The sequence below is a fragment of the Ruditapes philippinarum genome, unplaced genomic scaffold (genome assembly GCF_026571515.1).
Source record: "Ruditapes philippinarum isolate M1 unplaced genomic scaffold, ASM2657151v2 ctg3111_1_1_1_1, whole genome shotgun sequence".
Taxonomy (NCBI): Eukaryota; Metazoa; Mollusca; class Bivalvia; order Venerida; family Veneridae; genus Ruditapes; species Ruditapes philippinarum.
The window spans coordinates 307,956-324,142 of NW_026860451.1; the positions used below are offsets into that span (position 1 = coordinate 307,956).

Sequence of the window (16,187 nt, forward strand, 5' to 3'; positions counted from 1 at the left end):
CAAATAAACTGATTTTATGTTGAAAATCTTCTTTATTTTATTGATAATAAATCAGTCCAACATGTTGCCATAGTGATGGAAGTTACACCACTGATTAGGTAATTTTATTGCCAATATTTATGTGTCATTTCAGCTTGATTGGATTAAAAATGAGATTGCCAGAGGCAAATTACATAATGCACCCCCTATTATTTATGACCTGTCAATAAAACAGTGCAATATCCCTCAGGGAGACAGGTTAGATAAAATCAATAAGGTACCTAGGAGTTGGCTTATCAGTTATCAGTAGGGTTTAACTGGTAGACAGTGTACAGGGTTGAATGAGTTAAGCACTGGTATTTGCCCAATGTTTGTTTCAAGAACTTGATGTTTACCAGAGATGTGTTGTTTAAACTTGCTCTACATGACATTTAAGTCTGTAGGTTCTGGGTAAACATCACAAAAATAAGGAACACAAGTAATTGTATCTCTAAAACTATTCATGTTTGACAGATTATTCTTTCCTTTCACAAGTCTCTAGATACTTTGTTTAAAATATATTTAGTTAAAAGAAATTTTTCACAAGTTATGATAATGAGACATAAAATTCAGTGATGGTTCCCAAGTCAACAAAATGCCATTAATTTATACATTTTACAATTACAAAAGTATACTTTTGTGCAAAAGGAATAGAATTGTGTACAAAATGATTCAAACTTAGGAATTCTGAATCCAAAAGTGTCTGCCCTACCACTGACACAGACTCAATCTATATACTTACTTATTTCATTTATCTCCAAGAATGATGTGTTCATTTTAGTAACTGGTGGGTTGTCAAACTTTTCAATAGTTGGTATGCATATTTGTTCTGGTCTCACAACATGCTTTGATACAACGGATGTTACGTCTCGCTCTGAAAATTATGTTTCAATGGAAACTATGAAGACATTTAGACTCAAAGCAGCCATTAATTCTATCACTGGTAAAATAGAATTTCTTACTTTCAATTTAAGTATCAATCTGTTTCAATATGTTGAAAATTTGTGACATTTATTGCAATCAATAATACATTGATAAATATCAATTTTATACAAGTTATGTTTTAAAGATTTATACCAAAAGACAAGAAATAACTTCTGAAATAAAACTATATAATGGAATCTAGAAATAAATTAGAGTTTGTATGCACAAAAATCTAGATTTATAGTAATTACAGTAATCCCAATTTCTGTTGAAATTCATAAAAAACATCAAACCTTTACAGTTTTTTTAAATTAGTTTTCGATTTATTTTCAAATGACAATCAATTGAAAGGAAAGTTAGAAGAGATATTTAATTGAGTTTACTTTCACTAAAATATAAAGACTTGAATAATTAATGCAATTCTATTTCATCATATTTTTCTAAAATATTTACAATATGTGTTGTGTGTGTTGTTTTGTTTTATAACTCACCCTTTTCTGTCAGAATAACTGTTGTATATTTCCCTCTGACAGATGACAGCAATTCAGACTTCATCAAATTAATGGAATCAGAATCTATAAACTCTTGATGGGCTGTAATTACATCTTCCAGCTCAGCCTGCAAACATGAAACATTTACATTCTACCGTAATGGTATTACCATACTGCTGCTTCAAAAAACTATGAAGTAGTTGTAAGTAATTGAACTTATTGTCGTTTGTTGTTAATAAGATGGCATTTTCACCCTATCTGACAAGGGGCAGAAATTAAGGCCCAATTTCCAATCCAAAATAGATTCATTTTTCCCAATTTCAAAAAGAAATTCCCAACAGCAGCCAAAAATTTCTGTTTCCAATTCAGAGAAAAAAAGTGACAGCTTATGTGATATGCACATGTAAAAAATTTAAGTCATGAACAAGGTAGATTATTAACTTTTAACATTTATTTAATTTCCCAAAATGCCAAATATTAGTTTTCTCAATTTATGCACAGGCCTTTTCCACAAAATAGCTAGAAATGGCATTGTAAGAGTATATTGCTTTTTTAACTAGACTTCAATTTAAGAACAATTATAGAACAAATACAAAGTAAATGAGTATTAAAGAAAATATGTTTTTCTTTGCCAAATAGAGGAAAAAGTAACAAAAATACAATATTAACAAATAAAAATTTTAATAAAAAGTTTATTTGCAACAAAAGTTTTTTCAACATTTAGACTTTACCCATTGATGATTCTGATAACACAATCGTTTATTATTCTATCTAAGTAGAGAACAATGATTCTATCAAACATTTGTACCATCTAACTAATGTTAAATAAAATTTCATACTGAAACGCAGTCGGGGTCTGCTTCCCAAACACGCAACAATATCCAGGACGTGAGTTCTTCTCGAACGCACGTGGAGTATTAAAAATTGAACCTACAAGGGAAAAACAGAACACAAAAACCTGAAATAAAAGTACACAAATAATTTATTTAGATTTCATATCAAATACAGTTAAATTCGTAAGTATCTGGAAAATCCTCGTCAATGGGCCACGTCTGGAGGGGTTAGTGATAATCCTCGTCTTCAAGGCTGTGAACTAAACCAAAGAATAGCTATATCAATGTAGAGTAGCTAAGTATGACATCCAAGTTATATGTGGATCTATATGGTTTATAATAAACGGTCTATATTTATATTGGTTCATATAAATACATCTACATTAAAAAGGTGGTTATACTAGTAGCTGGAACTTCAGGATGGAATCTATAATAAAATACCATGGAAGCTGGTATTTATAGGTATTTCTCTTATGTCACATCAAACAATACAATTGGGTAAAATAAACTGTCAGGAAAATATAATATCTGATGCTAATAATTTAGGCACAATAAAACTGTCATAAATAATTATATTACCTTGGAATAAGGAGTTGCTGGCATTTTCTAGGTTGTAATCGGATTGATTACTATTCTAAGTTCTATCCAGGCACTGACAGCCGGATTGCATGCGCCAGAGTATTTATAGTATCAGGGGTCAGGCATCTACGTCATATAGCCGATGACGTCAGTGCCAGAATTTAGCCCAAGCCGGCTCTGTTTCAGACAAGCGTGAACGATAAAGTCCGTTAGATTCGGAACGGCTGAAATTAAACATGCGCGAACGGTAAAGTCCGTTAGATTCGGAATGGCTGAAATTAAACATGCGCGAACGGTAAAGTCCGTTAGATTCGGAATGGCTGCAGCCGGGAAACTAATTGATAATTAAATGTGTTTCTTACATATTTTATGGATATATAAAATGAAATTGGACTATAATAGCGCATTGGATAAATTAACATATGTAAAAGGTATTGATTCACGGAGGGAATCTTGGTTGTTATTTATTCGGAGACCGGGAAAGATCTCGGATGTTTGTAGTGTTGTAGTAGTCGGATAAAACATCTTATCCGAAAATATCAATGAGCTAGGTACTTGGTCGTTACAATACTTTGCCCCTAAAAGACTTTTTTCTACCTTCATAAACAGATGACTGTTACATTTGTCTATTACCTTTAAAGTAGATGGTTCAGTCACTTTTTGGAACGTTTCTTTAAAATTGCCATCATCACAGGGAGTATTAAGAATGGAAACTGGTATCTCCTTGCTAAAGCCTTTCTCATTCCTTAACAAAATCATATATTTTATGTTATCACAAACTGATAAGCCATATAAAAATCATAGGCTACATTCACTTTATTTTTTTTACAGGCATAGCAGAAGAATGGTTTTGTATTTAAATATATATCATATGACAATCAAAATCTATAAATTCCAAAGTTATATAGACATTAATTATAATCATGCGGTTTAGAAATAAAAAGAAAATTAACTGGAAAGATAATTATATTTTTTTGCCGCATATGCACTGTGTTGAAATTAAAATTCAATTGCAGGTGGTGGGAAGATAAACAAAGATTTTTGCAAATACAAATAGTCTTTAATTTTAGTTATTAAAATTATTTATGTATACCCAAATATGGTGTCTTCTGTTAAGGGATTGCCGGGTTCTTGAAGAAACGGATCTTTGACATGAATAGTTTTGAGCTTTGACGCAAGGAGTGACAAGTTTGGTACATTTTGTTGAGTGGCAGCAACAGCTTCACCTGTAATCTCTATACTTTCAATCTTCAAATTTTCTGGAAAAAAAAGTCACCACAATGGTATTTTTTCAAACTCTATTTAAAGCTGATTTTATAATAACATGTAGAGACAAAACGAGACCCACTATATTGGATTTGAAGTGAAAAACATTTAATATTAAACAAAACTTACAGTGATTTTTTACAAAGTTTAAAACAGCCTTTATTCTGTTCTATAAAATATAGGACAAAAATCGCTGTCTTATCCATGTATATCAGCATATGAATTTCTTTTCATTTCGAGAACAAAAAAAGTTAACACAATACCACAATTTGAAGAAAAATGGTGAAGATTTTCTTTTTCAAATGTTTCCTGGAACAAGTTTTGCTCTGTAAAGAACTCATCTGGAGTGAATAGATCCTGTGTACTTGGGTTTGAACTAGGAATGACATCACAATTCAGGTCAAAGTTAACACTTTCAGATAGACTGGTGTGTTTACTTTTTCTTCTTGGCTGAAAGATATTTAAGAATTTATTTCAAGTATTGCACACACTTCTTACATCGTGGTGCTCATTAAACATGTTTACATTAAACTGATTCAAATACTGCTTCAGGAACAGCTTTCTGTCTTTCAGTTCATTAAATTTATCAACAAGTTGATCCGAGTCAACTGCCAATAAGTCATGGTTCTAGTGACAAAAGTGCATAAGTGACACTATAGGGGAAATTTTATCTATTTTGAACTCGGCTGTAAAACATTGAGAAAAAAATCACTGATACAAAAATGGTTCTACCTTGAAAAGGAGGCAACATCTAATTTTATGTCATCTTTATTGACCAAGAGCTGAGCATCAGAAACAATGTTGACACTTTCCTGAATTAAGAACTCATCATCCTTTTTTGCTAAAAAAATAGAAAGAAAAGATACGAGATTAATTTCTTGCATTTAGTTTTAAAAAATGCACGGCTCTGTAGCCTGAGACATGTACCTCAAGTATTCCACAAATAAGGACTTAACTACACTGCTGCATCTTGAAATTACAAATGATGACACGATTACAATTAGGATATGCTGAAATAGCTTCAGAATGAATAAATATAAAACAAATATCTTAAACTCAAGGCTAAGAGGATTATCAATGTTTTTTGCTATAGATAAAACTTCATTTTTTTTTCCATTCCACAATGCATTAAATTACTATTTGAGTTTACATATAAACATTTTAAATACTAAATTTATGTCAAGATATTAAATTGTGAATTTTTTATATAAGTGGTAAACACCTCTTTTCCATGGAAACCTGTATTTGTCATCAGGAAGTTTTCCCTTGTGTATATATGCCTCTACATTGTCCAGATGTTGAGGAACTACAATCAAACACTTTTCCAGCAAACTTCTTTTCTCAGAAATGGCCTGCAATTTAAACAATAATCAACATAAAGATATTGAAGTATCTCAATGACTTGGACATTGATGGGCACCAAATTTAGAACCCAACCTCTAAATAAATGCTGGTAGTGGTACCAATAACATAGTTTAAAGTGTTGTTAATGGTTCCTGTAAATAAGATGCTACCGATTATTTAGACACATAAATTATAGATATTCTTTGCTGTACTTTTTTGTGTTGCACAAGCAAGCTTAAACAATGCCTCAGTCTCAAATCAAATATTTTTAGATAAGGTGAATTACCTGTACAAAGTATGTCAAGTTTTAAAATATATTGTATTAAACTATTACGTACTAAAATATTGTTGATAAATGATAATATTTTGATTATTGGTCTAATTTACGTTTTTATTTACTCAAAACAGTGTAACTTATGAAAACCATACTGGTTGGAGAGATAACTCTGACACATAGATAACCCCGACACTTGACAAATGTAATTATTACAACTTTGTTTTTCAACAAACAAGCACATGGTCACCTAATAGGTTCAGGACAGAATTTGATGATTATTTATAATTTGGTAAACATTTTAATGTTTTTCAAATAACCTGAACTTTTCGTAGCAAAACGTTCTTTTTACTAAATTACAATAAGGTAGTCAGAATTGTATTGACAACAGGCCACTGACTTGGGAAATATTGTTGAAAAAATGTAAAAATATTAACAAAAAATAGATAAAATATATAAGATGTAAAAATAAATTATTGGTGATGATTTTCCAGTCATTTTCTACTTAAAAATTAAGTGTCGACTTTATCTACTGTTTTGGGGTAAAAAGACTGTGTTTTCTAAACCTCATTCAGGACCTTAAAAAAGTATCCCGGTGTAACCTAAATTCGGCGCTATAAGAACAAATGTCAATGGCATTTTCAATAAACTACAGTAATCTATAATTATACTTGATATAATTTTACTACAAATATTTAAAAGTTACTTTAAGTTCATTTCTAACTATGTAATCGTTCAGCGGTTGCCAAATATAAACAAATATGGCAGATGTAAAATCTTACTACGATCTGAAAACGTCACCTAAATTCGGCGATTCTGATTGGTTGCAGTAATTTTTTTATTTTGGCGGGATTGTGACGTAGTATGTTGACCTAGATCGGCAGTTAAAATAGTTTAATATTAGATAAAAAACGGCGACTGTCAAATTATTTTAAGCAACAATATCAATCAAATAGAGGAAAGTATAGATAAACTTGAAATTGCATCAGGTAAAACACACAATTTTCTCCATGTCATATACAATTTTTAATGTTTACCAGCCGTATCTCCATATTTAGCGCAGAAAATCACTGGAGTTGTAAAAATAGACCGTGGGACATAAACATGATTGACCTTCACCTCTGAAATCTCACGTAAATGATGAAAAACAAAACATCGCCGAATTTAGGAGAACGCCGAATTTGGGTCACGGTAGGATACCAGATTCCATTTTCATACATATTTTTTGTAGTTTAATGTAAAGTCTTTGAACTGAACTTTGTTTAGGTGGTTCAATATTTAAAATGCACAGGACGATAATTAAAATATTGCAAAAAATATGTTATTTAGTGTCGGAGTTAACTCTCCAACCAGTCCACCTATTAAACCTCATTGAATGAAGAGTTAGGACATTGGATATTTCTGGAATTTTGAAATTCCAGTAGGTTTACTTTGCTTTACCTTAGCTATCTATGTCACATGCTGACATCTTCAGCAAATGGCTTCAATATTTTTGTTTGGGAAAAGCACAAGTAGCCAGGGCCAGGGGTTCTAAAAAAATTTATTGGCAGTCAGGCAGATGAAAATGAATTTAGTGTGCCAGTTTTAAAAATATTAGCATCATCGTGTGTTGCTTTTATTAGCAGTCACAGAAAATGTAAATACCGTGATATCTTAGAACCCGTGATATCATAGGAACCGAGTATAAATCCATTTTTTAATCAATGTCAGAATCAAAAGGCTCAGATTTATCGTCAATGTATCTAAAATCGCGGTGTATATAAATTCGCGGATTTTGTTTATACTTGGATAATCTCGTAAAATCTCGTCGCACCTGCCCGACAATGACGTAATATTTCTCGCAAAATGTGTCTACATATGTTTCGTGTATCAAACCATCACAAATCACATAAAAATGGGCAGTTTATTGTTTATTTTCTAATAAGTATAAAAAAACATGATTTTACTTATGCCCAAATATCTACCTTATAAGTAATCCATTTTTATTAACTTAGAAAAGTTTGTCAAACAATTCCCGCTTCTGGAAATTTCTTCAAGATGTGAAGGTCAGTCAGCCATGCTTTTTTTCCCAAACCGAGGCTATGAATAAATTTATTGACCGATTTTGGATACCCATATCAGCTAATGCAAAAAGTGTCATTTCCTTCATTTAAAAAATAATTAGGTCTAACTTTAAGCCTATCCGACCAAAATATAATTGACAGAATAACTTTTATGTCATCATCAAACTTTAAGATGTAATCACATGTTTAGATTAAAATGTGCAAGCACTTGACCTACTTAAATCTTTTGCCGGAAATGAGGGTCATATGGGGAGATGAAAATCCAATTTATCGGCTGTTTTAGTTTTTTTACTACTTCTTACATGTTTACAAAATAAAACTGCAAATAAGAAATAGATATAAAAAATCAACATTTTTCCGAGAAATTGATATTTTCTCAGTTTAAAGAGGCTGGAATTTTTGTCATGTGAACTGATTTGACCTACAATGACGTAATTGTAGTCGTCCGCGAATTAACATACAGTTCCAATATGGCGGCCGTCATGACAGACGCTTATTATTTAAAGTTACCACTGACAAATACGAGTGTAAAATGGTGAAACTTGAACTGACTTGAAATTGAAAAAGGCCAAATGTAAGCAAACATTATGTGTATAATTTATTATATATCTTTTTTCCATATTATTTCTCACAAATGTGCCTAATACCGCGAATATACATCAATCGAGGGTATGTGAAATGAATGAAAATGAAAAGTGTTTGTCATAGTTGAACTTTCATGAATTAAAATCGGGTATTTCTTTTTAAAACAAGGAATAACCTGCTCTAAATAATTCAATCCGAGGTATAAAACCATGTTTTCATTTTGACAGATCTTCCCGCCCAACGTCAGTCGTCTGCTCGAATTCTGTAATAATTTTATGTAGACACCGTTTCCGGTCCAATACATAATTTTTGCAGGGAAGTTATAATATTCTATAATATTAGACAATAAATATTTCCTGTTGCAGCAAATTACGAAAGCTTATAAACTTAGAATATCCAACTAGAAAAATTATATAGGTCTTTCACGTTTATTCTTTCACTGACGGATACTCTGGGAAAATTAAAAATATTATCAGAGATCAACCACACGTCCCCAATTTTTTTAGTAGACTAACCTTACGCGAAAAGTGTAGTGGCTGCGAAAAATTGAAAATGACCGTGGTGTGTTAGAAGACGGACCGAAAGAATAAACAAGTATTTTATCTGTTTTATATGTTGACTAGCCATAACGATTTTCTTTTTTTTCAGGCTTAGATTTATGACATTTTATATATGAATGTAGATCTACATGTATTGAAGGTAAATCCATGAATCAACGCCTAACAGTTATGCGTTGATTAATGGATTTACCTTCAATACATGTAGATCTACATATATTTAGATGTCAGTGTATGCAAATGGACTATCCTCTTTTTTAGCTCACCTTGCACAAAGTGCAGGTGAGCTTTTAGGATGGCCAACCAAATGGCGTCCGTCGTCTGTCGTCCGTCCACATTTTAAATATTCTAAGGACATCTTCTATGATACCGCAAGGCCAATGTTAATGAAACTTGGCAGTAATACTCTTTGTATGAAGCTCTATCAAGATTGTTCAAAGAATTCCATTTCATGCAGAACTCTGGTTGCCATGGCAACCGAAAGAAAAATCTTTAAATATCTTCTTTTAAAGAACCGTAAGAGCTAGAGCTTAGATATTTGGCATGAAACATCTTCTAATGAGTGTCTACCAAGTTTGTTCAAATAAAAGCCCTAGGGTCAAAATTGGCCCCGCCCCAGGGGGTCATTGATTTTCCCTATATGCATATAGTAAAAACTTAAAAAATCTTCTTTTAAAGAACCCAAAGAGCTAGAGCTGAGATATTTGGCATGAAACATCTTCTAGTGAGTGTCTACCAAGTTTGTTCAAATAAAAGCCCTGGGGTCAAAATTGGCCCCGGCCCGGTGGGGGTCATTGATTTTCCCTATATGCATATAGTAAAAACTTAAAAAAATCTTCTTTTAAAGAACTGTAAAAGCTAGAGCTTAGATATTTGGCATGAAACATTTTTCTAGTGAATGTCTACCAAGTTTGTTCAAATAAAAGCCCTGGGGTCAAAATTGGCCCCGCCCCAGGGGGTCATTGATTTTCCCTATATGCATATAGTAAAAAACTTAAAAAATCTTCTTTTAAAGAACTCAAAGAGCTAGAGCTAAGATATTTATCATGAAACATCTTCTAATGAGTGTCTACCAAGTTTGTTCAAATAAAAGCTCTGAGGTCAAAATTGGCCCTGCCCCAGGGGGTCATAGATTTTCCCTATATGCATATAGTAAAAACTTAAAAATCTTCTTTTAAAGAACCCAAAGAGCTAGAGCTAAGATATTTGACATGAAATATCTTCTAGTAAGTGTCTAACAAGTTTGTTCAAATAAAAGCCCCTGGGGTCAAAATTGGCCCTGCCCCGGGGGGTCATTGATTTTTCCCTATATGCATATAGTAAAAACTTAAAAAATCTTCTTTTAAAGAACCGTAAGAGCTAGAGCTAAGATATTTGGCATGAAACATCTTCTAGTGAATGTCTACCAAGTTTGTTCAAATAAAAGCCCTGGGGTCAAAATTGGCCCCGCCCCAGGGGGTCATTGATTTTCCCTATATGCATATAGTAAATACTTAAAAAAATCTTCTTTTAAAGAACCCAAAGAGCTAGAGCTCAGATATTTAGCATGAAACATCTTCTAATGAGTGTCTACCAAGTTTGTTCAAATAAAAGCCCTGGGGTCAAAATTGGCCCCGCCCCAGGGGGTCATTGATTTTCCCTATATGCATATAGTAAAAACTTAAAAAAATCTTCTTTAAAGAACTCAAAGAGCTAGAGCTAAGATATTTAGCATGAAACATGTTCTAATGGGTGTCTTCCAAGTATGTTCAAATAAAAGCCCTGGGGTCAAAACTGGCCCCGCCCCGGGGGTCATTGATTTTCCTTATATGTGTATAGCAAAAACTTAAAAATCTTCTTTGAAAAAACCCAAATAGCTTGAGTTTAGATATTATACATGAAACATCTTTAAGTAAATATCTACAAAGTTTGTTCAAATAAAAGCCCGGGGGTCAAAACTGGCCCTGCCCCAGGGGTGTCATTGTTTTTAACTATATGTGTATAGTAAAAACTTAAAAAATCTTCTTTTAAAAACCCAATGAGCTAGAACTTAGATGTTTAGCATGAAACATCTTCTTATGGGTGTCTACCAAGTCTGTTCAAATAAAAGCCCTTGGGTAAAAATTGGCCCGGGGGGGGGGGGCTATATACAGGTGAGCGACCTCAGGGCCATCATGGCCCTCTTGTATAACTTTTTCATTTGTTGCAGTCAGTGATTACTCTTTGTTAATTATTTATTTGAATAAAAAAAAAATCAAGAAAATAATGTGCAAGCTAGCATAGGGTTTTTGGCATAAAGACAGATACAACCCTTGACACATTAGCAGAGTTTCTGAGTGTTCCTTTCAAAGTTAAAAAAAATCTGAAAAACTGTTCTCAGATACCCTGGTATTACCAAACACTTGTTATCCCAGATTGGTAGTGGGTATGGGTTGTTATTTTTTTTGTAAATAATGATATTATATATTATTTCATTTTTACAGTTGTTTTCTTTATCTGAAATTGGAGAATGGACACAGAGCTTTTTGAGGGAAGTTCATCTAGTGAATATGTTAGCAGCATTCCACAGGATATCAGGTAAATAAACCAGTCTTAGTCTTGTCAGTATTTTATAATTTATACATTATATGTCTCATTGATACAGTTATGGTTATAAGACAACTTCTTAAACTTCAGATATACCGAGTACTGAAGCCCAGTACTGATTCTCTCTGAGAGTAATTTCAGGAATGAGTGGTTGAATTGACCATTTTTTGTGTGAAAAAATTCAACATTATGATCTTCAAATATTTGAACCTAGATGCATACATTTCTGTGTTATCAGAGAACTGCTATAGTGATTTATCTATTAATAATTTTTATCTCATTGCAAAGAAATCAGGAATCAGAAACTGAACAAACCTCTGCTATTGACAACACTGCAACTTTAGAATCAGATGTATTTGAGCGTCTTTCAAATATGTATGAGACTTTGAAGGTAAATTTTGTGCATTTTGTTAGAAAACATTGTTAAAAATTATCTGACTTGTTGAAATTTTCACCAGCCACATATCATGTGATGAAATACTTAAAAAAAAATTGTTAACTAGAAAATTTAATCACAATTTTTAGCTATTTAAAAATATCATTTAAAAAGCAATTATTTTACCTGCAAACTAAGTTTATTACACAGTAATTGATTATCAGAATCTTTATCTAAGATAAGGTACTCAACCAGGTTTTGATATACATGTATGATTACATTGTTACTGTAATTGCAATAAATTTAATTTCTAGCTTTAAAGTGTATGTTTATGAGGAACGAAAAAGGTTCATAACATCAAAGTATCGTGTTGAATATTTTTTTCTTATGAATAAATAAAAGGGCACAAAAAATTTTTTCCGGGTATATATTTTTTTTATTGTTACATTTTCTTTTAGGAGCCACTTTCCCAAATAACCCTAGGGGCAAAACAAAATTGGGAAAGGGGGGGGGAAAACAATTTTTGGATGGGCTAAATGCGAAGCTAAAAACGACTCCCGAACTTATTGAAAGAAAATTTAAAAAAAGTTTAGAAGGGTTTAAAAGGGTTTTTCAGTTTTGAAATTTTTAAGTTTCCCTTTCTAAAAAACATTTATCAAATTTTTTATTGTAAAATTTTTTTCCCCTAGAGGTGCCCCTGAAAAAAAAGCCCTTACAATAAAAGTTTTGGGGCGGGGCAAATAAGGGAATCCCTTTTCGAAAGGGGAAATTTTTAAAAAACATATTAGTTGCATACATGTAAATAAATCACTTTGTTTTACTACAGTTTTACCATGTCTATATGTAAATTTTGTTTAAAAAAAACAACAAAACAACAAATAAACAAGTTTACTTTGGTATGTATTCTTAAAGCTTGGCAAAATGTTGTAAAAAGTAAAAAAAAAATCTTTAAGTAACCTCAAAAAAATGTTCATGGGAGCAATATAATTGGTTGTAAGTCCTTCTGTTGAAATGACATGCTCCTTAGCCTTCATTTACCAACCAATATCTTTAATTTTTCATTTGAAGTTTTCATGATAGACATCTACCTTGTGAGGTGTTTTAAAGTGATAGAATCAATGTCATTTAGGCTTAAAATCGATTTTATTATTTCCCACTCCTGAAGGCAATGCTTTTATCAGTGTCAAAGTGGTGTCACTAATATTCTTGCTAGAGGCGTCCGTGGCCAAGTGGTTAAGGTCGTTGACTTCAAACCACTTGGCCCTCACCGCTGTGGGTTCGAATCCCGACGGGACTTTGGAATCTTTCATGTGAGGAAGCTATCCAGCTAGCTTACGGAACGTCGGTGGTTCTACTCAGGTGCCTGATATAATGTACGGAAGGGCACCTGAGGTCTTCCTCCACCAGTAAAGCTGGAACGTCGCAATATGACCTATACTGTGTCGATGTGATGTAAAACCCAAAACAAACAAACAAAACTAATATTCTTGTATGCCTTTGGTGTCAAAATCATTTTATATTTTACTATTACAATATTACTTAGTTTATTACAATATTAGTACAATATAAGTATGGTTTAGTTTGAATAGAGAATTAAGAAAACATTTTAGAAAATGTATTGTGTACTATTAAATGTTTATGTTCTTCCATAAAATATTAGAAGATCTGTTCAACTACATAAACAATTTAAGCCATCATTTGAATAATTTAAAAGTCTTGTTTTTTTCTTATTCCAATATTAGACTATGAAATGTGTGCAAGCCCTAGAACAGCAACTGTACCAGACCTATGATGTTCAGAATTTACAAGTGGACAAAAAACTTCAAGAGCTCTTTGCTTGCCTGGATAACATAGCTGCAACAGAAGTGGAACTAGAAAACTTCCGAGAATCCCTGAGAAAACTGTATCAAGAGATGAACAGTCTGGAATAGCGAAAAGAATGCAGTTATCATTAATTAGTCAATAGCTATAACGAAATGGTTCAAAATATCATGTCAAGTTTTCATTAAATTTTTGTGAAGATTATCAATTTCATTTTTTTGAATAGACTTAGAACTCTTGAGTATAACACAATTGTTGTAAAACTAAGGTAAAAATTCTTTGTTTTGTGATGGTCCAATACAATTTTGATAAATTATAAGATATCTTGCTGTCTTAACAACATAATGTCAGTTAAACAATTATTTACTGAGGGCTTAATGTAAAATGGTTATAATTCATTCTTTGGCATTTAGGTGTTTTGCACACAGGTTTTTTAAATTTGAGTAATTTGATATGACCTGCTGTAGACATACCAACTCTTCTCTAGAAATAATAGGCTAATATTACCATGGATATTGAGAGTGTATTTTTACTGCTGATGAATTTCAGCATTTAAATTGAATACATCTTATATTGATAGGCATTTTTAAAGCCTTGTTGTTTAGTGATGAATTTGTCTATGAATAAAATAGATATGAAGTCAAGTATTATGATGTTTCAGATTTATCATGTTTTATACTTTACTGAATATGATGAATAAATAAAATGAAAAATGTGATAAATTAAACAGATGATTAATGTTGTAACAGAGTAGAAACTTTTTTTTCTAGCCTGTTGAAAAAATAGTGGCTTAGTCGGTGTAACTTCTTCACCTTTTGTACCTTCATGAAAATTCGTAGTAAAGGTTATGCTTGCAGGTTCTGTCTCTTTAATTGCTTAAACTTCACACAAATATTCAGCATCACACACCCTTGTATTATCTGACTAAGACCAATAACTCTAGCACGGAATTTCACTGCATTGTTTTCCTTTTTATTCACTTTAAACTTGTACTAGATACTTGACTTGCAAATTTGCTACATTAAACACTTATTCTGAAAATTTGTAATAAATGTTGTGCATGGTGGTAAATATTTAAACAAACACAATCTTCATGGAAATTGAAGGATGACCAAAGGCCATAACCCAGATTTTTTTTTTCTGAAAATTAAATCCCCCGTGCTTAAAAAAATTCTTGCTGGATTTTTTTTTACTTTTCTGAGATTTTTCCCTGGGGAAATTTTTACACATGTTTTAGGGGATAATTAAAAAAAAAACAGAAAATATGTATCTTTTTTAACGAAGTTACAAAGCATACATGGAATACAAACAAATGGGTATCATAGTAATCAAACATGCCATGGTTTAGTATTTTATACATAAATATTTTTAGGGATCTGATTAAATTTTTTATTAAAAGGTAAAGACCCCAAAGTCCCTTTTTAAGCAGGGGTATTTTACGATTTCCCCCTTTGTAAAAAAAATTTTTTGAATGGTTTTTTCTTTTTGTTACATCCGAGTAGAGCAACTTTTGTTGACAGGTCTTTGGTATTTTCTGTTGTAAACTTTTATATCGTACCACAATTTTATATTCTCACATTTAAGCTACTTCATTTATGTTTTGTCATTGGAATTTGACAGTATTTTCATAAACAAACAGTGTGTTTTTGTTCACTTGTATACAAATGTAATTGTTTGTTATATTTTCTTCTGAAATTGTTACTGCTTCTATAAAAAAATGTTGGCTTCTGTATTATTTTAGTAGAAATAAAGCGTTGATTCCCACACAATGAAATGTTTCTCTGACATTTGCCTGTTACACTTGTTAACAATGTTATGTTATATACATGTAAGTTATTATTATCATATATAAGTTATTATAGAATTGTTTTCATGTATATATAATTTGCTTTAGAGACATTAAATGAAACAGTCGCTTGTTGATATCTATCATTGAAAATAAACAAGGAAAATTTCATGATGAATATTTTGTCTGTTTTAAATTAAGTTTCTAAACCAATAATAATAATCTTTAAGATGTTTTACCTATACTTAACTCTTTTCTTTTTATTAATTATTTATCTAAATGACAGTCCCCTGTGCTGTACTATAGAAAAAAAATCAAAATCTATTTTGAAAGTCACAAAAAGTATAAAATAAGCCATATGGCTTTTTTCCATAATTTTAGAAATGAGACCAATACCTTATTGATTGGCAATGCTCAAAATTGAGGAAAATATTAAATTATAGATTTTCTATGTCCGGTCCTGTTATTTCCATCTACATAAACTTTAATAGCAAATACTTTGTTTTATGTATTATTTCAGAAAAAAAATAAAGTCATCATGCAAGTTGAGCTATTTCTGTTATTGTCATTTTTTTTATTTTCAGTTTAACTTTGAAATGTTTTGTAGTCAATTTAAAGAGCACCATCTATGAAAGTACTTTTCCATGCATTTAAATTCAGTCTTAGCTGCCAAACAAATTGTACTTGTTTTGAGAATGTAACAGT

General features: G+C 31.6%; 1 protein-coding gene and 1 long non-coding RNA gene across 3 annotated transcripts in view; one reads left to right on the forward strand and one right to left on the reverse strand.

Annotated features, from left to right (window-relative positions):
• Nucleotides 1-8,652, reverse strand: part of LOC132760117 (uncharacterized) — a 49,471-nt gene extending 40,819 nt beyond the window's left edge. For both annotated transcript variants that reach the window (XM_060752015.1, XM_060752014.1), the window contains exons 1-8: nucleotides 8,553-8,652; nucleotides 5,334-5,463; nucleotides 4,844-4,952; nucleotides 4,375-4,561; nucleotides 3,939-4,104; nucleotides 3,479-3,590; nucleotides 1,434-1,560; nucleotides 761-892 (exon numbers count right to left, since the gene is read on the reverse strand). In XM_060752015.1, coding sequence (XP_060607998.1) covers nucleotides 761-892; nucleotides 1,434-1,497 — 196 coding nt within the window. In that variant the 5' untranslated portion in view covers nucleotides 1,498-1,560; nucleotides 3,479-3,590; nucleotides 3,939-4,104; ... (2 more) ...; nucleotides 5,334-5,463; nucleotides 8,553-8,652. The remainder of the gene's footprint in view (nucleotides 1-760; nucleotides 893-1,433; nucleotides 1,561-3,478; nucleotides 3,591-3,938; nucleotides 4,105-4,374; nucleotides 4,562-4,843; nucleotides 4,953-5,333; nucleotides 5,464-8,552) is intronic.
• A 183-nt stretch (nucleotides 8,653-8,835) lies between these two features.
• LOC132760142 (uncharacterized) lies at nucleotides 8,836-11,891 on the forward strand. The gene is made up of 3 exons (XR_009629820.1): nucleotides 8,836-8,971; nucleotides 11,397-11,490; nucleotides 11,788-11,891. It is a non-coding gene; the product is annotated as an uncharacterized LOC132760142 (long non-coding RNA).
• The last annotated feature ends 4,296 nt before the right edge of the window (nucleotides 11,892-16,187 follow it).